The 22,157-nt window shown below is 31.9% G+C and overlaps 1 protein-coding gene across 1 annotated transcript in view; it reads right to left on the reverse strand.

The window, feature by feature from the left end:
• Nucleotides 1-2,071: 2,071 nt before the first annotated feature.
• The window catches only part of LOC105347202 (dual 3',5'-cyclic-AMP and -GMP phosphodiesterase 11), a 36,651-nt gene continuing 16,565 nt past the window's right edge, over nucleotides 2,072-22,157 (reverse strand). The window contains exons 5-19 of the mRNA XM_066065446.1: nucleotides 21,080-21,109; nucleotides 18,332-18,402; nucleotides 17,556-17,619; nucleotides 16,355-16,402; nucleotides 15,820-15,963; nucleotides 15,191-15,334; nucleotides 13,812-13,958; nucleotides 11,754-11,861; nucleotides 11,149-11,258; nucleotides 10,676-10,763; nucleotides 7,236-7,336; nucleotides 6,131-6,272; nucleotides 5,224-5,298; nucleotides 4,455-4,538; nucleotides 2,072-3,924 (exon numbers count right to left, since the gene is read on the reverse strand). Coding sequence (XP_065921518.1) covers nucleotides 3,658-3,924; nucleotides 4,455-4,538; nucleotides 5,224-5,298; nucleotides 6,131-6,272; nucleotides 7,236-7,336; nucleotides 10,676-10,763; nucleotides 11,149-11,258; nucleotides 11,754-11,861; nucleotides 13,812-13,958; nucleotides 15,191-15,334; nucleotides 15,820-15,963; nucleotides 16,355-16,402; nucleotides 17,556-17,619; nucleotides 18,332-18,402; nucleotides 21,080-21,109 — 1,623 coding nt within the window. The 3' untranslated portion in view covers nucleotides 2,072-3,657. The remainder of the gene's footprint in view (nucleotides 3,925-4,454; nucleotides 4,539-5,223; nucleotides 5,299-6,130; nucleotides 6,273-7,235; nucleotides 7,337-10,675; nucleotides 10,764-11,148; nucleotides 11,259-11,753; nucleotides 11,862-13,811; nucleotides 13,959-15,190; nucleotides 15,335-15,819; nucleotides 15,964-16,354; nucleotides 16,403-17,555; nucleotides 17,620-18,331; nucleotides 18,403-21,079; nucleotides 21,110-22,157) is intronic.

Raw genomic sequence — 22,157 nt, forward strand, 5'->3', positions numbered from 1 at the left:
TCTGTGGATATCTTAAAAATTGTACGGTTATGTAATTTCCACCAAAAGCTGTCTACATCAAGGTTAAGTTCATTTTCCCATTTAGTTTCATATTTTGGTTTTTCATAGGATGTAGCTGTGATTATATCATATATCTCTTTTGAACCCTTTATGTTTTTGAGAATTGGCTTTAAGAAAACTGGATAATATGGATTGTTGAACATAATTGTATTTACATCGTAAGGCAGTTTTAACATTTTAATATTGTTGATAATACCATAATAGGTTGTAAATGGAATCAGTACATCAAATTTATCACAAAAATCTTCATATTGCAGTATTTGACCATTAGTACTAAAAAAATCATATACATACAGAACACCTTTTTGAGCCAAGCATTCATAAAAAAAATTGTTATTAATTTTAAAATTTTCATTATACCAGATTGGCTGAACAACAGATTCAGACACTTCGGTTTCAACAATTTTCCTAAATTTAAATAGAGCATCAAATACATCTGTCCAAAACAAGTTTGTACAGCAACTTGACAAAACTTTTGTAAACATATTTCCGTACAAAAAAATGTTTTCAATTTTTGGCAACGTACTGAGTAATAGTGATTTCCAAGAGGAAGTATAATTTAGAAATCTACGAATCCATGTGATCTTTAAACTTGTACATAAATTGTTTAGATCTATCATTCTAAGTCCACCATTTTCATAGTTTTGTGTAATACATTTTTTTGCCACTCTTGGAGGTTTATTATTCCATAAAAAATTGAAAAAAAGTTGTTCTAACTCCTTCATATAACAAGACGGAGGATTTGGAAGAGCAATAATTAAGTGGATAATTTTTGGCAAAATAATAGATTTTATTACAGTTATTTTTCCAGCTGGGCTTAACAGACGTTTCGACCAAGAAGCAACAAGTTTTTTCATTTCACATAGTTTAGGTAAAAAATTCAATTCATGCATGGCTATAGGGTTTAGGTCTATGCAGTAGGTTATACCAAGAACTGTAAACGGCTCCTGTGACCATCTTATGTTAACCTCTGGGAGTATATTTTGCTTGCAATTTGATAGTGAACCTATTTTAACACATAATGTTTTATCATAATTGGGTTTTAAACCTGAGTATTTTGCAAACTGATCAATAAGAGATAAGGCATTTTTTAATGATTTTTTTGAACCATCTAATAGTAAAACAGTATCATCTGCGTATTGTAGTAGTTTATGTTATGTTAACTTTTTGTGCAATGATCGCTACCTTCGTAAGGAAACCCGCATGAATCATTAAAGAAAGCATTTTATTGTTTATATTAACATCTTTCTTTTAACTTCTTAATAAATTGATCGTAAAAAGTAAATCACTGAATTACTGTTAAATGTACATAAGACGTTAGTTATAAAAGAAACAGCCAAATCATCTCCTGTAAGACTTTAAGTCTGACACCATCATGATTTTTTCGGGCAGCCCGTGATTTTTCTTAGGTAGTTGTAGGTCTCGAGCAATCGATAAACAGGGCGTGTCAATTTCAGTCCTCACTTTCTTGTCCGTTTCAGTCGCTATAGATTTCGACCAATCGATAAACGGGGCGTGTAGATTTCTTAACTATGTTTCCGTAAGAAATAAAGGGAATAATAGATTTAAATATAGTTTAAACAATAATAACTCTTCTTCTGATTTTTCTCCCAGTTGTATGTCTAAATGCTATAATTTTCCTTACACCACCAACTATTTTAAAAACAAGTTTGTGATTTAGTTTCCTGAGGTGTAAATTAAATAAAATTATATAAAATTCGATTTTACTTAAAAACACAAAAGAAAGACTATCTGATGCTAAAATGTAGTGCTTCAATTTATGTTTATCTGTTAATTTTTTTTAAAAATTGTGATGACATGTATATTTTATTCAATCATTGATAAAATTATGAAGACTATTAATTTGAAACATGTTCTGCTTTTACTTTCATCAGAAAACATGTCATTGTTCTATTTTTTCGTTCATATCGCCTGTTTGTGAACATCAGTGTATTGCATGTAGATTACATACTGTATTATCTAAGATAGAAAAGAAAAGTCAGAGGGTAGGCCGACTTGTATGATTGTTTTATTTGGGAAGGGTAAGAAAAAAGAAGTTATCACAGAAAAAAATCACAATGCCCGAATGAAAGGCAAAAGTTTTTTTTATACAACACCCACATATTTGCTGCCAAAACAAATAGTAACAGAACAGTCTATGCAACACACATACTTAAATTAAATGAAAAATCAAGTTTATATTAATTAATATAATAACATACTCTTGCAGTAATCTATACTATATTTACATAAAATAATTTATTTCATAAAATACAGAGAGATAGAGATATAGAGTACAAATGTTTCATAGAATCATTGAGTGAGAAAAAGTGAAATTTGAAATATTACATATAAAAGTCAGAAATGCAAAGACATGAAGAAATTGTACACACAAGCAGCACATTACGGTTAGAAGATACACAAATGTTTTCATATCCACTTTATAAAATACATGGTTAGGGAGATGATTTAGAACAAATTTGGGACTGGCTTTTACAATTAACAAAGTAATTTACAGTGATTGTACAAAGAAAATGAAATGACATGTATACATCGGTAGATAAATTAAATCAGCACCATACACTTTGCAATACTTTTCCATTTATTCTTGTAAAACAACCCAACCCAAAAATTTAAACTGCTTGAATAAATGTCATATCTACAAAAAATATTACATAATGATTTAGAGAAAAGTGTCTATCTGGATTCAAATAAGATTACATTTGAACCACAGAAGCTTCTATGATTGAAGCTTATCTGTCTAGTTGTAACATGAGGTGAAATGATGTTTACCATGATGAAAACATCTTTTCAATCAATTACATGTTATATTATTAATGTATTTATTTGTTCAATCCAAGGAGTTTTGGATAAACATGAAATGAATTATTCAAAATTTGGCAGAAACCAAAGGGTGGTTTAATAAAGCGCAATAATGACAACAATTTCTGACTCCGCCCTCTCCTTAAAAACTTTCCTGAACACAGTCTGTAATATCAACCATGATATACCCAAAATTAATTCACAAAAACGCAAAAGCTCAGCACATTTTTTTTTAAACCTGAAAATTAAAATTTAATTTTTAACCTACCCTGAGAAAAAAATGAACCTTTGAAACACATGTACATAAACTACATATTTTTAAATGCTAGGAAACCAAATTGATTGTATCTGAATGTAAAATTACAAATATTTTGAGAAATCTCAATCTTAACTTGTTTGCATTTTGACAATGAACAAAACTAATCAAATTCTTTTTTATCAAAGCATAGTCTGTTTCTCACATGAGATAAAACATTAATAAAAAAAAAACCTCAGATAGTTTGTTATGATAATACAGCAATGGCATTACAATGAAACATAGCAAATATCACAATGGCTGGTTGAATGGATTAGTTACATGGCGTACACTGGACTTCATATAAAGCATAATTATTATCCTCCTGTTTCAGACAACCCACCGATGAGACCCTTAAATACTCCATAGTCAACCCTGAGACAAAACCAGGGTCATCTGAGACAGACTGAAATACAATACGGGACTTATAAATAGAGAATAGGACATTTATTTACATGGTTCAAAATAAAAATAAGTCATTAGCTAACTACAGGTAGAATGTTTTCTGCTTCTTCACTACTTTCAATATCCATAAGCTGAAAATTTTCATCTTTGTTTTCATTTTCCATTGCCTCTTCCTCGATTTCTTCATTTTCGTGGATGCTGTCATCCTTACTTTCATTTTCCTTTCTGCTTTCATCCACAAGATGCTTGCTGGTGTGTTGTGACAGAAAGTGCCAGTTTTGTCGATTCTTTTTACAGCCATCTAGTAGAGGTTCTAGCCTGGGAGATATCTCTGCAATAGCCTACATGGGAAAAAAACCCTTTGTAATGGTAGCAGTATACAATCGATCAAGTCCCGAGGAACACCCTACCAATTCTTAGTAAATAAAAAACTACACAAGCATTACAGTTACTCTATTAAATTTAAAATTGTTCTCTCAAGTGATCTTTGACCTTCAAACAGTAAAAACTACACGCATCCTGATTTACCATACAAGGCATATATCTAAATTATTTCCATGACAGTACATGTACTTGGAAAGACGGCTAACTTATCATACATTTTTCTTCAATATTTCAAAAGTATTCTAGCTATTACCTGATTACTATTCATTATATAGGTATAATATTGAGAAAGGGTGAAGTTTTCTATAATTTTGTGAGTTTGAAATTATGAAAATAGTTTACATTGTGCATGCATTCATGTACAGAATTAATATGAAAACATTGTCAAAAGTTTTTAAAAAAGCTAAAGATGATCAGGTGTGTTAATCAATAAAAATGTCATCCAGAGAGAGAGAGAGAGAGAGAGAGAGAGCACGCTAGGTCTTACCTGGTAGACTGGTAAACAGATTGAGTCTATGAATCCCACTTGCATGTCAGGGAGTCTATCTTTCTTATCTCTGTCCATCATCTCCTACAAATGGTCAGAGAATGAAGCTTATCTGTATTTAATCAACAACTCTGAAAGCAAATTACTCCTACTGTCTGCCCCTTTTTGACATATTTCTCAAAAATTCCCAGACATATCTATTGATTAATCTCCAAAAGTATTTATATCAACACTATACATTCGTTACTTAAGATGTGTGTACCAAAGAAAACATTAATCCCATTTTAGATAATCAGATACAAATAAATAAATGGAGTTGTTGGATTATTTTCAAGACCATCCAGTAACTCAGGGACAAAATGATTACAGATGTCTGGAAATTTTATGCTCACTAAGAGAAATTTGTGAAAGCCAACACTTCCATTTATTCTCCCATAAGGAAGAGCCAGACGGATCCATAATATGTCTTTATTCAATATACAGATAGACAATAAAAAGCTGACATCAAGGCACAAAAACCAAACAAGATTAATGTCTCCGATGAACGTAATTTTTCACAATTGTAGGAATCATATTATGAAAAGATTATGAATACAAGAACATAAATTATAATGATTACAGTGCTATAATTGCTCCTGTTAAGGCAGGCACAGTGAAATATGTACAGAATGGAAATTGTCCATCCTTTCAATGCATATAAAAGATACATTAGCAGATACATTAAAAGAATTTGATCAACCTTAAAAATTTATAACGAAAAATTTCTTACTGCTGGTTTGATGTTCAACTGTGTTTTCTCTAAATCTCCTTGTTCAAAAAACTCACTGGCTATGAGATCAGCGACCTGTTAAAAAAGTCACATTTACATTATTGTAATCAAATCTAGTTTTTTTTGTGTTTCTTTTAATTGTTGTTGAATGTATCATTGCACAATATAAAGACTCCTTAATTAAAGAAGTGCGATGTTGAACTATAAGAATGTTGTCGTTATTGAATATATACACAATAACTACTCAAATATTTTGTCGAAGCGACTCCTATGAAACCATTAGAAAAATTGCTAGAAACTTTGAAATAAAAAAAAACCCACATCGCATAGATGTGCATCTATGCCAGAAATTGTGATTTCATATATCTTTATTCTAAGAGTTATGCCCCTTTTATTTCATTATTTGCATACCATTTATTACGTGTAGCCTTGTCAAGTTATGTGAGAGCATGGCGTATGTGAGCTTAATCACATTTTTTCTTTCACTTACTAATTAATGTCTTTTTTAGGAATATATAGAGTTCCAATAGTTCATATAGTGTAATTCTTCATCCAGGATGCAGTCAATTTTGCCCAACAGCTTTGAATCAAATATAGCAATGATCATAATTATAGAGTATAGTGAATAAAGCTATCAAGCCTACCATTATCTGGTATAGTGACAAGCCTACCTTACCATGGAATAGCGAAAAGCAGGAATGTTTACAAGTCTACCTTTAGCTGGAATAGTACCTAGTCTACCTTTAGCTGAAATAATAAAATCCCTATCTTTGGCTGGTATGGAGACAAGCCTACTTTTCCATGGAATAGTGACAAGCCTACCTTAAGCTGGAATAGTAACAAGCCTGTTTTTTGCTGGAATAGTGACAAGCCCACCTTTCACTGGAATACTTGCAAGCTAGCTTACCTTTAGCTGCACTTCCCATGGCTTGGTAATGGCTGACACATCAGATGCTGTCATCATCATTGATCGCAGCAAATCTCGATCTCGATCTCGATTCCAGTTTGTTTCACTGCTCCTTACCAAGTTGAAAAATTCGCCCCTGAACCTGTTGGAGAGTAGCAATTTATTCAGGCAATCGGAAGAAAGGCAGCCAAAAAACCTTTAGGAAATCCATCTCAAAAGTGTACTAATTTAGTCACAAAGCTGTTTTAGGCATCATTAGGACTGGTAACAATGTTTCTTGAACATATAATCATTTTATAATAAGACTTTCTTGAAGCTATGGGAGGTGCAGGTCCTCCAGTTGCAATTGGAGATTTATTGTCAGCTTTTAAAACTTGTTTGAGCATAAAATATGTCTCCAAGACATTATAGTGATCAGTGTACGGTTCATTTTGACAATTACCAAGAAACTCTTTGCCAATCCAATTAAATCAAGAGGCTTATATAGACAAGGCACCAGAATTAACACATCATATCTAATTGAGATAAATGATGAAATGGAGCTGGGGCTTCAGGAAACTTTTAATAGTCTTGGTGGAATTGCTCACCAAGAATTAAAGGGATAGTAATTTAATGTAACGGTAATTGATTTCAAAGTAAATTACTATTTCCTTTAAAGTTGAACGTTTCTTTGACTGAGAGAATACATGGATATGTTTCAGAGAGTACTTTTCAAGTTTTTCTTACCTCGTCCGTATAAAAACAAATTACATGTTCTTTGATTTGTTGATGCTTGTCTTGTGTATGTATACATAAATTGGTTTTGAAAACGAAACAGTTATTTCTTATGAACGTATGCAATTAAAACTTTCTGGCAATCTAAAATATGTTTGCTGAAAACTAAAAAATTTCCAATAACTGTAAAATGTTTGACTCAATATGCTCACAAAAACCAAACAGAGCAGAATACAAAGTAAACAAGACCATAAAAACCTCCAGTTCACCAATTATCTGGACTCTGCATGGCCAATATTTTCATGATACAAAAAAAAATTTGGCAGAAAGGAACAGAGACTCAAATAATGGGGTTGATTTAAGACAGATGACACTGAATATAAATGCATACTTGAAGTAGAGAGCTAAATCTGTGGCTAGGATGGCGTTCTCCAGCATCTGTATGACCTCTTCGTACTCATCCTGCCTGATGTTACTAAGGATATCATTCCCCTGTCAAAAAGAAATCATTCGTATTGATCTAAAAAGAAAAAAATTATACAGATCAGAACTATCACAGGAAATAGCCCAAATAGATGTTAACAATGCCTGGGGAGCTAAAATGCTCAAAGTTTTTACACCAGTTCATATTTAGGCTTGAATGTTCGTCACAATGATAAAAAGTACCATTGAAGTACATGCATGTATCCAACAAACAACATATATTATGTATTTTCCACTGATTAAATATGACTGTGTAATGTCAACAATATACAATGATTAATATTAAGGCGGCTCAATACACTCCATATACATGTATCATTTAATGGTCACCCTTACCAAAATGAATTGTTTGCGGCAAATTTGCAGGAAACTTGCCGCAAATTTTTGGCAAACTGATTAGTTTACCAGAAAACTTTAGAACTTGTTTGCCGATCTTTGCCAGTAGTAGCGAACTTCTGGTAAACCTCTTTTATTTTGCCAGAAGTTTACCAGACACCCAATTATGTTTGCAGCTTCTTCGCCAGAAGTGGCAAACTTTTGGCAAACTCCTAAAAATTTGCCAGAAGTTTACCACAAACATTTCTTCTTTTTTCTGTGTTTTTTTTACTTCCTGAGCTTGCCAAAGCTTTACCAGAAATAAGACTTATACAATTTCTTACACATTCAGCAGAGCTTTAAAGACTGTCAATTATAATGAATTGCTTTTTTAATTTTGTATATTTGTACAGAGAAAAAATAAATCTAATTAATATTTTCGGATTTAAGTTTTATTCTAAGATAGTCTCGATAAAAATGTTTATCATTACGAAAATAAGATCAACTTTAATCGCATAACCCCCCCCCCTCCCGCGACCCCACGTATTACGTGAACACCAACCTGTCTGTTCTTTTGTTATGCTATATTCTTTTTTCCTACGTTCAAATATCAGTCAACTTGGATTTGAGTATCTAAACCGCTTGATGTTGAATCGTGTAGATTGAAGAATATTCCGTAACGTTATGCTGTTCAGTGTTTGTTTCTACTTTTACTTTTGTTTCAATGGTAAGCTACGTGCGCGCTGATTGGTCGATCAATAGCTAGCCGCGAATTTTCACATTCGATGCTGCCATGTTGTCTGCCATCACCGAGATGGTAAAATGAATGAAAATAAGGGAATAAGGCTGTGCACAAGGTAAAAGAAACATTGTCAATGGAGTGTTTACTTTTGGAAAACCCACGGCTAAACAGAGGACGAATATAAGTGAATGAATCGAGTCTCAACACCCAAGGCCACTGCATGCACCATCTGCATGATCATGAGTACGTTTTTGAAAAAGTAAGTGAAGTAATGAAAATATTTTCGTTGAATGGCAGTTTAAACAGTTATTGGAATATAAAACGAAAGACTGTGATCTTTTATAATGAGTTTAACAGTATAAGGCCGTCCCTATGACAATGCGGGGTGTCGAATCAAGCAAAACGCTCGTTATTGACATCGTTGTGATGCATGAACGAATAAATTGAAATTTGAAATTTATTTAAACAACGCCCAATGTAGGAAATAATCATTACAAAGTGTAAGTACATTTTATATGATTTACTTAAATAAAAGAATTCATGTTCTACTCACATAGTCAGATTTAGAGTAGGCCTAGTGCAAATTTGTAGCTTTATCTAAATTAATAGATTGAGTAAGTATATAATATAGGCTAACTTGTTTTTCTTAGAAACTGCTTTAAATTTGAAAACAATTGTGCTTATATGAAATCCATTTATCTTCCCAATAGGTGTCTGCCCTGGTGACTGGGTTACACAGACCTAAAGAAAACCATGCATGAACAACTAACTCAGTGATTTTATGATCAAATGATGCAACCAAAAAAGAGTGAAGACAGAATTTGTGTAAGACTTACGTGGAAAAGCATATAAACAAAAGTGCTGAAGTCTGACCATTCCATTGTGGGCATTATTGCGATATTCGGCTATTTGTGTGATATTGTTTATGTGTGAAATTAAATCGGAGAGCACGTACAGGAGACTGTCATAAAAAAGACATCGAAAATGCCTTAAAGAACCCGTGATTAATTGTAACATGACCAGTGACCGTGCAGGGCTTAATTGTGAACTATATGGTTTGAACTTCGCTCATTGTGAACTTTTGTACAAGTCCATCTGTGCATGCATGTTGTGATCAAACTGCATTCAAGTTTATCGATCTGCAGCAACAAATCATCACCTATCGGTTGAGTACTATTTGTCAAATTTCATTATGGTTTGTTCATCATTTTTGTGTTTATTTTTGAAATTTATAAAATGTGTAAAATTTAAAGTTATATAATTACTTGTGTCCTTTATCTCTAATTTTGCTGCAACTGTTTAAGTTAAACATCTTTGTTAATCACCAGTAGAAGTTATTTATAATTGATTGAAAAGCATAGTACATGTATTAGTAATGAGTAACTCATTATTAAATGATTATAAGTGTTTATTAATTGTTTTTCTTATGTTGTAATATCTTAAAGTTGCTATGTTTATCTGTATGCTTGCGGCAAATTTGCTGCAAACAGTTTGCCGGAAGCTAATTTGCATACGAATTCTGAACTTGCTGCAAATTTGCCGCAAACAGTTGGCCAGAAGCTAATTTGCATACGAATTCTGAACTTGCGGCAAATTTGCCGCAAACGGTTTCCCAGAAGCTAATTTGCATACGAATTCTGAACTTGCCGCAACTTTGCCGCAAACAGTTTGCCAGAAGCTAATTTGCATACGAATTCTGAACTTGCCGCAAATTTGCGGCAACTGTTCGTCGCAAATTTGCAGCAAACTCTCTGCAAATTTGCGGCAACTGTTTGCCAGAGGCCTTATATTTTGGTAAGGGCATATATAAAGAATCTTTTTGAAATATGATTTCTTTATTGATACAATGTATATTGATACATGTACTGTGGTTTCATCAATATTCATAGAATACCAATTTTCATGGATTTCATTGCTAAGCTTATCCATGAAATTGAATGTTTGTTGAAATGCAATTTCTACAAATAATTTGTATTGTTAGAATCATTCGCCACAAATTTACATATCATTGAAACTGTGATTTTAACTTTATCCACGAAAATTGATACCCTGGAATATTAATGAAACCTCAGTATATAAATATTATTATATTAAGCTCATATTTTATATGAGGTTTTTTTTTTAAAGATTTTGTTACAAATATATAATCACTAAAATTACAGGTATTTGATAATAATTAAATCAGAGGTAACAATATCTGTTCCATGGTCAAGTTAGTATATAAGATAAAAAAACATTTCTGTATCATAATCTGTGTAACTGTATTTCTTTTTTGCCTGAGCATCACTGACCTTTGTACTAAGAATCATAATGCACTGGTCAAAATGGTGGTGCTCTAAAGTGGAGGTAGAATACAGGTCTGCTAATGGGGAGGAGGTTCTGGAAACAAGAAATTGTCCATCCTTAGTCAAAAGAGCTATAGCTAGTATAAAGATTGCAGGCATCAATACATTAAATTCATATAACAAACAAAAGCTTCCTGTGAAGCAAGATGAAAATTTAGTGTTTTGTCATAAAGAATAATTGGTATATGTAATACTAACAATTTTATGACTGAAAATGAGATAAAAAACTCTTTTGCAATTTGGCATGAATAAATCATTTTTCATTATCGCAATATAACTCGATAATAGTGTCCTCTGTTTTTATTGTCTTTCACATAAAATTAGAGAGAGATACTTCAATAACTGTATGCATAACAAAAGAAACAAGTCAAGACTTTGTCCCTGGTGCCTTAGACTGACACTTTTACGATGGAACTCACTTGATCTGAAACTGATTGTTGGTGCCCCGATGATCTAGATCATGGCAAAGACAGGCGATGATTAGAGCCAGCTTCTCCGTTTCAGTGAGTATATTATCCATTTGACCAGACTGCAGAATAAAAAAAGTGTACATTAACAATTATCTTAGAGTACTTAGAGATGGCTTAATATGTAATGAAAGAAGTCTGCAATTTGCTGTCTTTTCTGATGCTAAAAGACTGAATATAGAACTCTTTTCACCAGAATGTTCTGTTGAAAAATTTGTTCCGGCCGTATCCTTTTTAGTCAGTTCTAACCATATGAAAAAATGTATATATATACACATCTGTGACCATCAGCTTTATGCCAAAAGGAAGGGATAAGAATATTCTGTGGCTCAAAGAACTCCAGTAAAATCATGTTACTGCATGAGGATTTTAGAGTAAAACGATGTTATGATAAGCCAACAATTTTTTTTTTCAAGCGCATCTACCAGGTATAACTCTAGTTAACACTTTAAAGAACATTCCCAGGGTTTAAGGTCATGAACAATCCCCTGGCTATAAATGAGGCTTGACAAATAAGTCGGTTAGTAGGTATCAGTCATGTTAGACTGCTTACGTACTTTGAGCATACAGAACATCGTCTGGGCCACATTGAAGGCATGTCTCCAGTTATGGTAAGTCACATCTCGGTAATTCTTCTTCACACTCAGAATCCAACGACAAAGTGTCTGAAACAAAAAAAAAACTTGTTTTTAATTTCAGAAGAAATATGTTATATACAGATTGTGCATGAAATTTCCTTCCTAATTAAAATTCCTAAAGATTAATTAACCAATAAATAAAATAAATGTAAATAAAAAACTTGACTTGCTACTACCATCCAATTCTTCATTAGTATTGACTTAATAGCTATCAAAATTGAAAAGCATCTGAAATATATATCTGAGTGGCACTTATGTTGAATACACATGTATTTCTGTTGATCATCAAACAGCTGTGATTGTGGTTACTGTTTTAGTATACTGTAAACGTATTACATTTGGCTGTGTATTCTATTTAGCATTTTTGGCGAAAAACGAATATAAAACATATAAGTAGATAAATATAGGTACATTTAGAAATGCGCTAAATCAAATCCATGCTAACTTGTTGTAAAAACATTCGGCAAAATATCGTACACGCTAAATATATAGTACGCTTACAGTATTTCAGTTAACTATACAAGGTTTTTTATTTTATCAATTTTATAACTACGGTCCTCAGAATGGATCAAGAAATTGATGATAATCCTACATGTCATGCCCCGGTGTGGTTTTAGACTCCCACAAGTATTTATATAAGCTCATTACAATTAATAAGCATCAAAAGGAAAGAGGATGTAATGTATGGAATTAGAAAACAAAACTGACAAAGACACAAGGTCAAGAGAACACCTTCTGCTGCACTTAATCAATACAATGTGATTCACAGTCTAGGCTATTTCTGCTGATTAATACATACACTTATTCAATCATTTACCTATACCTAAAGTGTTTGGAATTTTATCATGGCAAAAATTTTACACTATAGAAAAATTTGCTGACTTATCATATTTAAGGTTATTGAATATGTATATTATACTAGGTATATACTTCTGAAATTTATGTAACTTGACCCATTATACAAGGAGATGATAGACATAGTCTATGCCTTTTGTCCAATCCTATTGAATTTATTTAAAAAATATGTTTAAATTAAGGTTATCGAAATGAATTGAGTACATGCATGTACATTGCAATAAAAAACTTTCATAGAAATCATTGAAGAAGGAAACCTAGTAATTTTAAAGGAAATAAAATTGCAGAACATGAGGGGTGAACAATTTTTATTCAACCAATATAACAGCTGGCAAATTCTGAATAAATAAAAGATAAAATCAGTCATGCAATCTTCAACTGAAAGTCAAAGGATAAAAAAAACATATACCGGTAAATTATGGATAGATTGTTTTTAGCACCCAAATGTTACATGAATCTTTGAAAAATCTTTCAATTTCTAAATGCTGCATAGAACTGTTCTTTGCTCTTGATTCATCCGTGTAATGAATGCTAGTAAAGCCAAAATCAATGATGAGGTCTGCATGGTGATATAAATCTCCATCTCTGTAATCACTACCCCACCTTTCTCTAATATCAGTAAGTAGAATAATTTACTGGGAGTTCTAGAACTCCAAGAGCAATATCAATATTCTTCCAGCAATTTCTGCCACTCTAATACATTGATTTTCTCCTCTCAACTATTGGAAATATAAGATTTCATTCAGCACTATACTTAGAATAAGATGCAAACAAAAAAATCTCCAAAATTACATGAATGGTCTTTAAAACCATGTTTTAAAATTGAAGAAGCATTTAAGCCCATGACCTTCATTGTAGACCCTAGTGGCACTCTTTCAACTATTAGAAATATGCAATAATAATTTGTGAACATGGTTTACATTCCTGAGTGAATTAAATAACTAATTTCAGTGGATCAGTTCTAGCTCTTATATATATGGTGTGTAGAACCATGCGTAAAAAGAGAAACTATACTGAATACTTATATGGCAATTGCTCATGTGGTTAGAGGAAAGGGGGGGGGGGGGGGGGGGGGCTGGGAAACAATTTCATGAATTCATGCTTCAGTTACTGGCTGTGTACCTCATAGTTGATCCTGAACCTCTCCAGCAGGTTCATGTCTATGAACATCCTTATGCTGGCCTTCAGGGTGTCATCATCATCCAGCCCAAAGTCACTGAAGCTGAAGTCCAACAGGTTGTACGCGTAAGTGGAAGGGATAACCATGGTCTGTCAAGTGGAAATCATTTCAAATCACTCATGCATAAAAAATATCTCATTGATTTATTATAAAATCAAACTGCATAAGGGCATAAAATAATCTTAATATTCAAAATCAAAATAATGTTAAAAGCATGAACCGTAATACTTAAGAAGCATATATATTCGTTGGGTTAAAATTTTGTTGTTTTTCAACCAAATAAAATTTCATTGGGATTGAATTTTGTCATATCGCAATCTCTAAAATTTATTATGTATAAACTCTGTTATCTATGAATACTTGGGTTTAACTTCATCATGGATTTAATTTCAGTGATTTTATAAAATACTACCAAGGAAAATAATGAAATTATATCCTAAATGAATATTTTTGCTTCTACAGTATTCAAAATCAGAATAATGTTAAAGGCATGATGAACTGCAATGATAATTTTAAAGCTCACTGCTACAGTGTATCACATTAGAAAATTATTATAAATTACATGCATATAATGATCAACTTCCTTGAATCCCTGGAGGTGATATATGTTCTTTCATCATCAAATAATTAATGTATAACTGCTGACTTCTTCTAATAGTTCACGTTCTTTACATCATTAGACAAACAAGCAAGGTGTACTCAAGAAACCTTGATCTCTGGTGCTTTAATCAAGATGAACTCATAAAGTAGGAGGAGGAGTGAATGTTTATTCTTGTACAAATCAATCCCACAGAGCAAACAGAAACAGTCCAGCACAGAGAAACAGAGAGATTGAATTTAATATGTAATAAGTGCTCTTCATTTTTTCATTAAGATTATGGCACTTTTGCATTAATTTTAACAATTTAGCAAAGGCACTATTTTAGTTCACAAAAGAGTACTTTTGTGTTACATTTAATATGATTTATGTAACTGTCCTTTTTTAAACTATATAGACTCTAATTTTCTGCACAACATTATAGAAACACACAATCAAGTTACAAGTGCTTGTGTTGGTATGGAGATTTAGGATCAGAGTGGGAGTGTTCATCACAATTACCGGTACTTGTATTAAATATTTAAATGTATTTTGAAGCATATTGTAACTTATATTAAATGATGTATTTTGAAGCATTTTTCTCCAAATTGAGTAACATTTCTTACTTTGAGTCTTTGGGCTAGGAAAAGAGAGGGAGTGTTTGGAACAGTTTCTTGCATTTAACATGTCAACTGCTCAAATGTATTTTGAGCATAGTTCTACTAAGTGAGTTGCATTTCTTACTTTGAGTCTCTGAGCTTCATCAGCCGGAGCAGAGGCATGGTAGGACAAGCATTCCAAGGCAATGCGCTGCTTTGCCATGGCTTTCATCACAGTTTCATATGTCTGGGTATTGTTTATTCCTAAGCCACAGAAAATGGCAAATGCCTACAATGAAAGGAAGTTCTTGTTATAAACAATTTCATTCTCTCCATTGAAGTATATTTACTAATTAATTCATGAATTGCAGCATGTGCTTAATGATAATAAATGTAAACTAAATGGTTTTATTTTAATGAAAAATGGCATTGTTCCTATATTTGTTTAATTATAACAATTGCATTGCATCATGTTATTTGAATTTTTTCATCTATTCTTAACCTCTAAAGGGGAGCTCCCAAGATTTTAATCAAGAAAATTGATCAAATTGGTTGCATAGAATTTTCCAATTTCAGCTGCATTCCAAATCATATCTGTATCTTGAAGTGAAAATCCCTGACATTTTCCCCATAAGATGGATTCTGTGTTTAAGATGTAAAAAATAACATCTCTCCTGTTTGCAACTTCCTAAACATTGAGTTTTCCTTCCTGCTAGAAATGTATTTTCTCAGCAAGTCTTTAAAAAACAAATGGCTTTTTCTTGAGATCAATACCTCAAACAGGTTTTCATCATTCTTGTTGAAAATGGACCCATCTAGCTTGTTGATCAGTTGGGTGACACCAATAACTTTTCCGTGTGCATTCTTGATTGGCATGCATAAGATGGCCTTTGTCTTAAAGTTTGGATCAATATCCACCTGAAAAATAATCAAATTAATGACAACGCAAGGCACTCAAGTGTCTGGATGTCTTATCTTCCCAAACCATGCCATCGCTTGGGTGAAAAAAGAGAATAATTCATGTTTAAAGTGCAATTCTAATCCGTCTATCGTAAACATTTTTTAGATGATGACAGATCATCCAAGTCATAATGTTCATCAATGTCTTCATTTTTATGTCCTTGGGATTTAATTTCTAAGATAACTAAGAAAGGCAATACAATCTAAAAACCTAATGTACATTGATGCTTAATATACGAGAGTGTTCTGAAGGACTCCTCATAGCGTTATAGTTTTTCTCTGAGGTTTGATGTACACTAAGTCTATAAAACCATTGGCTATTTCAATCTGAATGCTAATCTTCACTTACTGTTGGATCAAATCTTTTGTCTTCATATGCGTTTACTATATTCAAAGTCTGTAAAAAAGAAAAATAAACAAATGATGACAAAATTTGACTCAATAAGACTCTTTTGATTGTTTCATTTGCACAAATTAGAAGAATTGTAAAAATTCTTCTAATAAAAAAGAGGGCAACTTTAAAAACAAAACCATAAGTTATAACCTATAATATTGTATGTAATGTATACATAGGTCATTTGGATCTTTCGCTTTGCAAAAAATACAATATGCAAGAAATTATAACTAGTAAAGTTTGCTATTAGAAACTATTTTTAAAAATTGCAAAACACAACTACTGGTCAGTTTAGGCAAATAAATAGGGTTACACATTAGCCCCATTTTTGCAATTTTTATAACAGGGAAAAAAATGATTGCAGTTATACACATATATGCAAGATATTAGAACAGGTTACCAATAGAATCTTTTCAGGGTGCAGGCATTAAAGATAAAAGAATAAAATGAGAATATTTTTAGCTAAAATCGTGGTAAAAATTTGCGATATACATGACATTTCATCATGGTATTGACTGCCGTTGATTTGTTTTATCAATGAAATTTTCGTTCTTTTTTTTAATTTGTGATTACTCCCCTAAATAAAAGGGCTAATATTAAAGCCATCAAGATGGTTTGTTCAAAAAGAACATTCTTCACTATTACTTTGAAGCATTAGCCATCCATTTCAGGGATGGAAATGTTGATCAACTTCATGAGAATTTATGGATTTAATTTCAAAAGACGTCTGACAAATTGCACAAATTTAATCCAAAATATTGCGTCTTTCCATCATCTTGATTAAAAGTTCTTGACTAATGAAGGCATCCTTCCTGCCAATATAAAAACATCACAGATGCTGATATCATTCCAGACTCTTGCTGCTCTTCATCTCCGAAAACTAATAATTGAACAAATTGATGCCTTTGCATAGTTACAGCATTTTTACAGATTTTAATGAAAATACTTCAAATACCAGTAATTTATTTATATATGCAGATGCATCTTAACCAGTTATAAGATCTGCTTTAGAATCCAATTTGATAAAGGAATGCCTCTTGCAAAGGTCGGGATAGATATTTCATTAAGTTAAATGGCTACATCCTTTGGAATTCCAAATGTACTCTTTTGATTATTTTTATCAAAAAAAGAAATTATCTAAATTCCTTTTGCTTACTTGTCCTGTAGCTGCAACATAGCCTGAGATGCCAATGTGAATAGGGAATCTAGGTTCAGCAGGCCTGCAAGAGGGGGAAAGTCATAAATATAAGGGAGATTGAAGAAAAAATTAATCAAAATCATGTGTTTTAAGAGAAATCTCAGATCATATTAAGTTTATTTCCTGTAATTACTTCCCATTTCAGCATGTTCAAACCTGTATTTACCATTATTAAGACAAAACTCTTTTACATTTGTAATGTTTTCAATTAGTTATTTAATGGACATTCAAGTATAATCTCTTGTGGAAATCAAAAATGAGTCAAATCTATGCCTATAAACCATCTACTGAAGATTTTAATGGGGTTTTCATTTTACCACATGGTGTTAAAATCACATTTGCAAATAGGTTCTACATTTTAATGCAATTAATCCTTTGATAATTTGCATTAACAAAAGCACGATTAAAAACAGCATATTGATCAAGGTCTGCAGCCATCACAAAGTTCTTTGTGTTTATGCACCCATTTATTTCACTTTTATGTTCTAGTTCTTAATCCAAATGTTTAAAATCAATCAACATTAGTTTTAATCTCAAAGCAAAATTGCTGTGTAACCTTGTCACACCATTTGAAAATCATCATATTAAGTTTTAACAGAGCTATTTAAATTAAAGAGAATTGAAAATTTATTCGATGCAATGATCACTTCATGCAAATGTATTTTACACTGTTACAGTTTTACATCTTTTGGTATTTAAAATTCTTTACAGTCAGCTCAGGAAAAAAAACTTGCCATTCTCTGTTAAATGTATCACTGTTGTCAAAATCGGTATTCTCTAGATCAAACACTTGAGAAAAAATCCCCTGCAAAGAAAAGAATACATATATAATTGAAAATCAAGCCTATATATATTTTGATCAGACACTTTGATCTTAACCTATATTTACTACTTTATTAAATATTTTTACTCAAATCATAATAAAAAATCTTTACAAAAATAACTAAATGTATATCTTAAAATTCTCTAGACTATCTCAATAGATGTATATTTTTTAAAAAACTGCAGTCTTTAACATGAGTTATGAAAATCACTGAATATTTTTTTAGAAATCTATCAGAGCTAAGTTAAATTATGTATTTTAAATTAAAATCTGAATTTATAATGCAATACCGGTATTGATGCAAACAATAAATATTATCTAATATTAAATTGAAACTCAGTGAAATGCAACATGCACATCTCAGAGAAAAGTATTCATCAGTTCTTTTTGTAAGAAAAAATATTGAAATTTTTGGACACTATTGGTCAATACTTCAAGGGCTTTGGTAAAGAAATCTGTTAGCTAGAATTTTTCCATTAACTAAATTAGTATGTATAACAAAATTGAAGACAAGAGAAAAACATACGGCAGCAATTAAAGTTATGTTTTGATCAAGAGCATTATATGCAATTTATTTAAGAGTTGGAAGTAAGTGAGCCTAATTGCTAGACATTTTAGTATCACCCATAATCAGCTGTATCTCATGTTTCCTGAAAATATGGCCATTTTATTTGCTTAGAAACAAGCAGCTCTCTGCCTCTGATACTAGAATGAATTGTTCTTTCACAAGCCCCACTTTGATGGCGAGACTCCTATGTCACCATCAAATGTTCAATAGATCATTAAAAGCTAATTTGCTCTCCATCTGATAAGAAAGAAACTACTTCCAAGCAAAGCATTGCCATCCTATAATGTACAGAAAAAATGGACCAGTAATTGAAACCATTGTTCCCCGATCAAAGGTATATTGCACATCAATTAATCAGAATTTCTTGAAGATATTGTAACAAGACTTAAAAATGATAAAAGTCCTTGTACCTCTTTTGATATTTCTCCATTTAGAAATATACAATGATGTAGCTATATTACTCCTCTGGTTGTCTTTTAAGACAAGGTTCCATACAATAGATCAACCTCTAAAGTCCCTTATTTTTCAAAGTTCAGGGTCCATGAGAGGAAAACTCCATGGAAACAGAGGGTCTATCTGACCAACCAAACAATTTAGCCGCAGTCATGGGAGCTGGACTTTTTAATCATGCTCCGTGTATTTGCCACTAATAACTACTGAATATGCATGGATATCAGAAAGTAAATTATTGTGCGTAGGAGATTTCATCCAAATTCAATTGAATAGGGTGTAATTTTCTAATTCTTACAAAGAAAGCACTTTGGAAATGAACTGTTGTTAATTGTTACTCATACACTTGTCTTTTTTCATTGATACATTCTGTATTTTTTTGTTTCATCTTCCAGTCAGGTTAAATATATATGCTACTCTTACTCTTATCCAGCAAAAGTTGGATAATTTGTGACAGTGTAAATTTTACTATTAAATCAAATGAAACCATTCCAAAAAGACTTAATTGTGCCTTAAAATAATTTAATGAAAGAAAAAGAGAGCAAGCTCACATACCCCATGCTCCCCCATTACTTGACAATGGTACACATAATGAATGGCAAGGTATGCATTAAATGCAAAAAAATAAAATAATAAAGAGTATAACTTGCAAAAAACTTCCTGTAAATATGTACATTCATTCCTCTGTTTTTAACAACTAAAAAAAGTTCCTAGTCAAAATTCCCAGAAAAAAATAATGGAATAATGCACATCTACACATTGTGTCCTTAATGCGTACAAAGTTTCCCAAAAAACCATGCAGCGGTTTAAGAGGAATTGCGCTTAATAAAGAAATTGAAATTTTCTGGTAAGTGCACATCTACACATTGTGTCCCAAATGCCTTCAAAGTTTAAATAAATTCTGTGCAGCGTACGGTAAAAGAGGAGTTGCGCTTGCTAAAAAACAGGACTGACATTAGCCCTAACCCTGATTCACAAATTAATTTATGTGCATCTACCTGTCTTGATTATAAATAATTTGATTAATGATGTATCTTTGCTGATTTAGTTGGACTTGCTAGAAAATAAAATGAAATACCGGGTATATCATAGTCAATTCATACTTTTCCTTTATATAACCTAAAGACATATAAATGTAGCAGATATAATTAAGTGCTAGGTTTATGAAAGACAGAAAGTTATTCAGGGTTTAGGCATGCCTAGCATTTGTTATGTTTAATGACACATGTTGGTCACTGTCAGAAATCTCTTTTTTCCCCAAACATTGTACATCCTAAGTATTAAGCAAAATTACGTGTGTAGAGCAATGTCACAGTATTAATAGGTGTTTCTTGATTACATTAAATACCAAATGGGGTGCATTTTTTAAGTTCTTGTCTGCACTTGTGATAGGTTTTGGAATGAATCAAGTGAAAAAGATAACATAAAAAAATTGTCATTTGTGAAAAAGACAATGAAAATAAGTTTAAGAATAATTTAGTTTTATCATTATCCATATTTGTAGAGAGCAATAGAGAGATTGTGGTACAATATTGAATAAATAGGTAGATGTAATCTCAAACTAGAAGGCCTACAGACCACATTGCTCACCTGGTAAGTGCTAACAAACATTACACAAGTATGTAGTTATGAATGTTGGACAAAACTTTTTTCATAGATTGTGACCTTTTTCTGGTTTTAGCTTGCATTAATCAAATACAGCATATATTTTTTTAAAGTTTATTTTTCACAATTGCAATCTATGTCAGTATATTGACATGGACTTTTCAGTGCATCAAATCTTGCAGGTCATAATTAAGTTGACCTAAAAGAATATATGTACTTCTTATTTTATTAGGCAAAAATTTGGGAAGTATTTATTGATAATGATTTCATCTATCATATGAGGCATTTTACTCTTAATCAAGATTTATTTTAGACAAATTTAGATAAAAATATTGAAGGTGTGTGTAAAAATTATGCAAAACAGAAAGAACCTTTGACTGATTGAGAAATTAAGTGGGACAGTAATTATATTGATCAGAAATACCCAACTTCAGGCACAGGTGGGCGATCTGTGAAGAAAACAGGAAGGAGTACTCAATCATGAAATATGTTAATTATTTCTGTCTAGTAGGAACACTTTGTCTAATAGTGAACCCATACAGCTATACTTCTCTATATCTAAGTTAATGTCACTTCAAATGGGAACTGTCAGGTGCTTATTATAAGGATATCAAGAAAGGGAGAGCAGAGTTTAAGTGCAGAAATATGTCATTTTTGAGGGAGAAAATCAGCTTGTTTCATTGATTAGCATAACTTGTTACAAAACATCCACTTATATTCAAACATGTACAGGCAAGAATCCCATGAAGCCTCAAAAATGACATTTCTTGAATAATTAAAAAATGCATGTGCAGGTTGAGTTAATGGTGCGAAATCTCCTTGAAATAGTCACCATGCCAAGCGGACAGTGTTTGATATTCTTCTGAAAAAGAACGAAGCATGCTTCATGTTTATATAATGTCATGACGACTGATGATTTAAGCGAGTATGTCAGAGGAAATTAGCAATTATGACAAGTGTGTCTTCTTTTGCACTAAAATCTTTGTACAACTGGATAAAAAAAACTTCTATCCAAAATTTTCTTTTCAATTTCTGTGATTACAAAGTCTAATAAAAATTACTTCTTTAAGTTTCAAATATAAATAGCACATATATAATGTCTACTATGTGATAT

This window comes from Magallana gigas, chromosome 7, assembly GCF_963853765.1.
Source record: "Magallana gigas chromosome 7, xbMagGiga1.1, whole genome shotgun sequence".
NCBI classification, from domain to species: domain Eukaryota; kingdom Metazoa; phylum Mollusca; class Bivalvia; order Ostreida; family Ostreidae; genus Magallana; species Magallana gigas.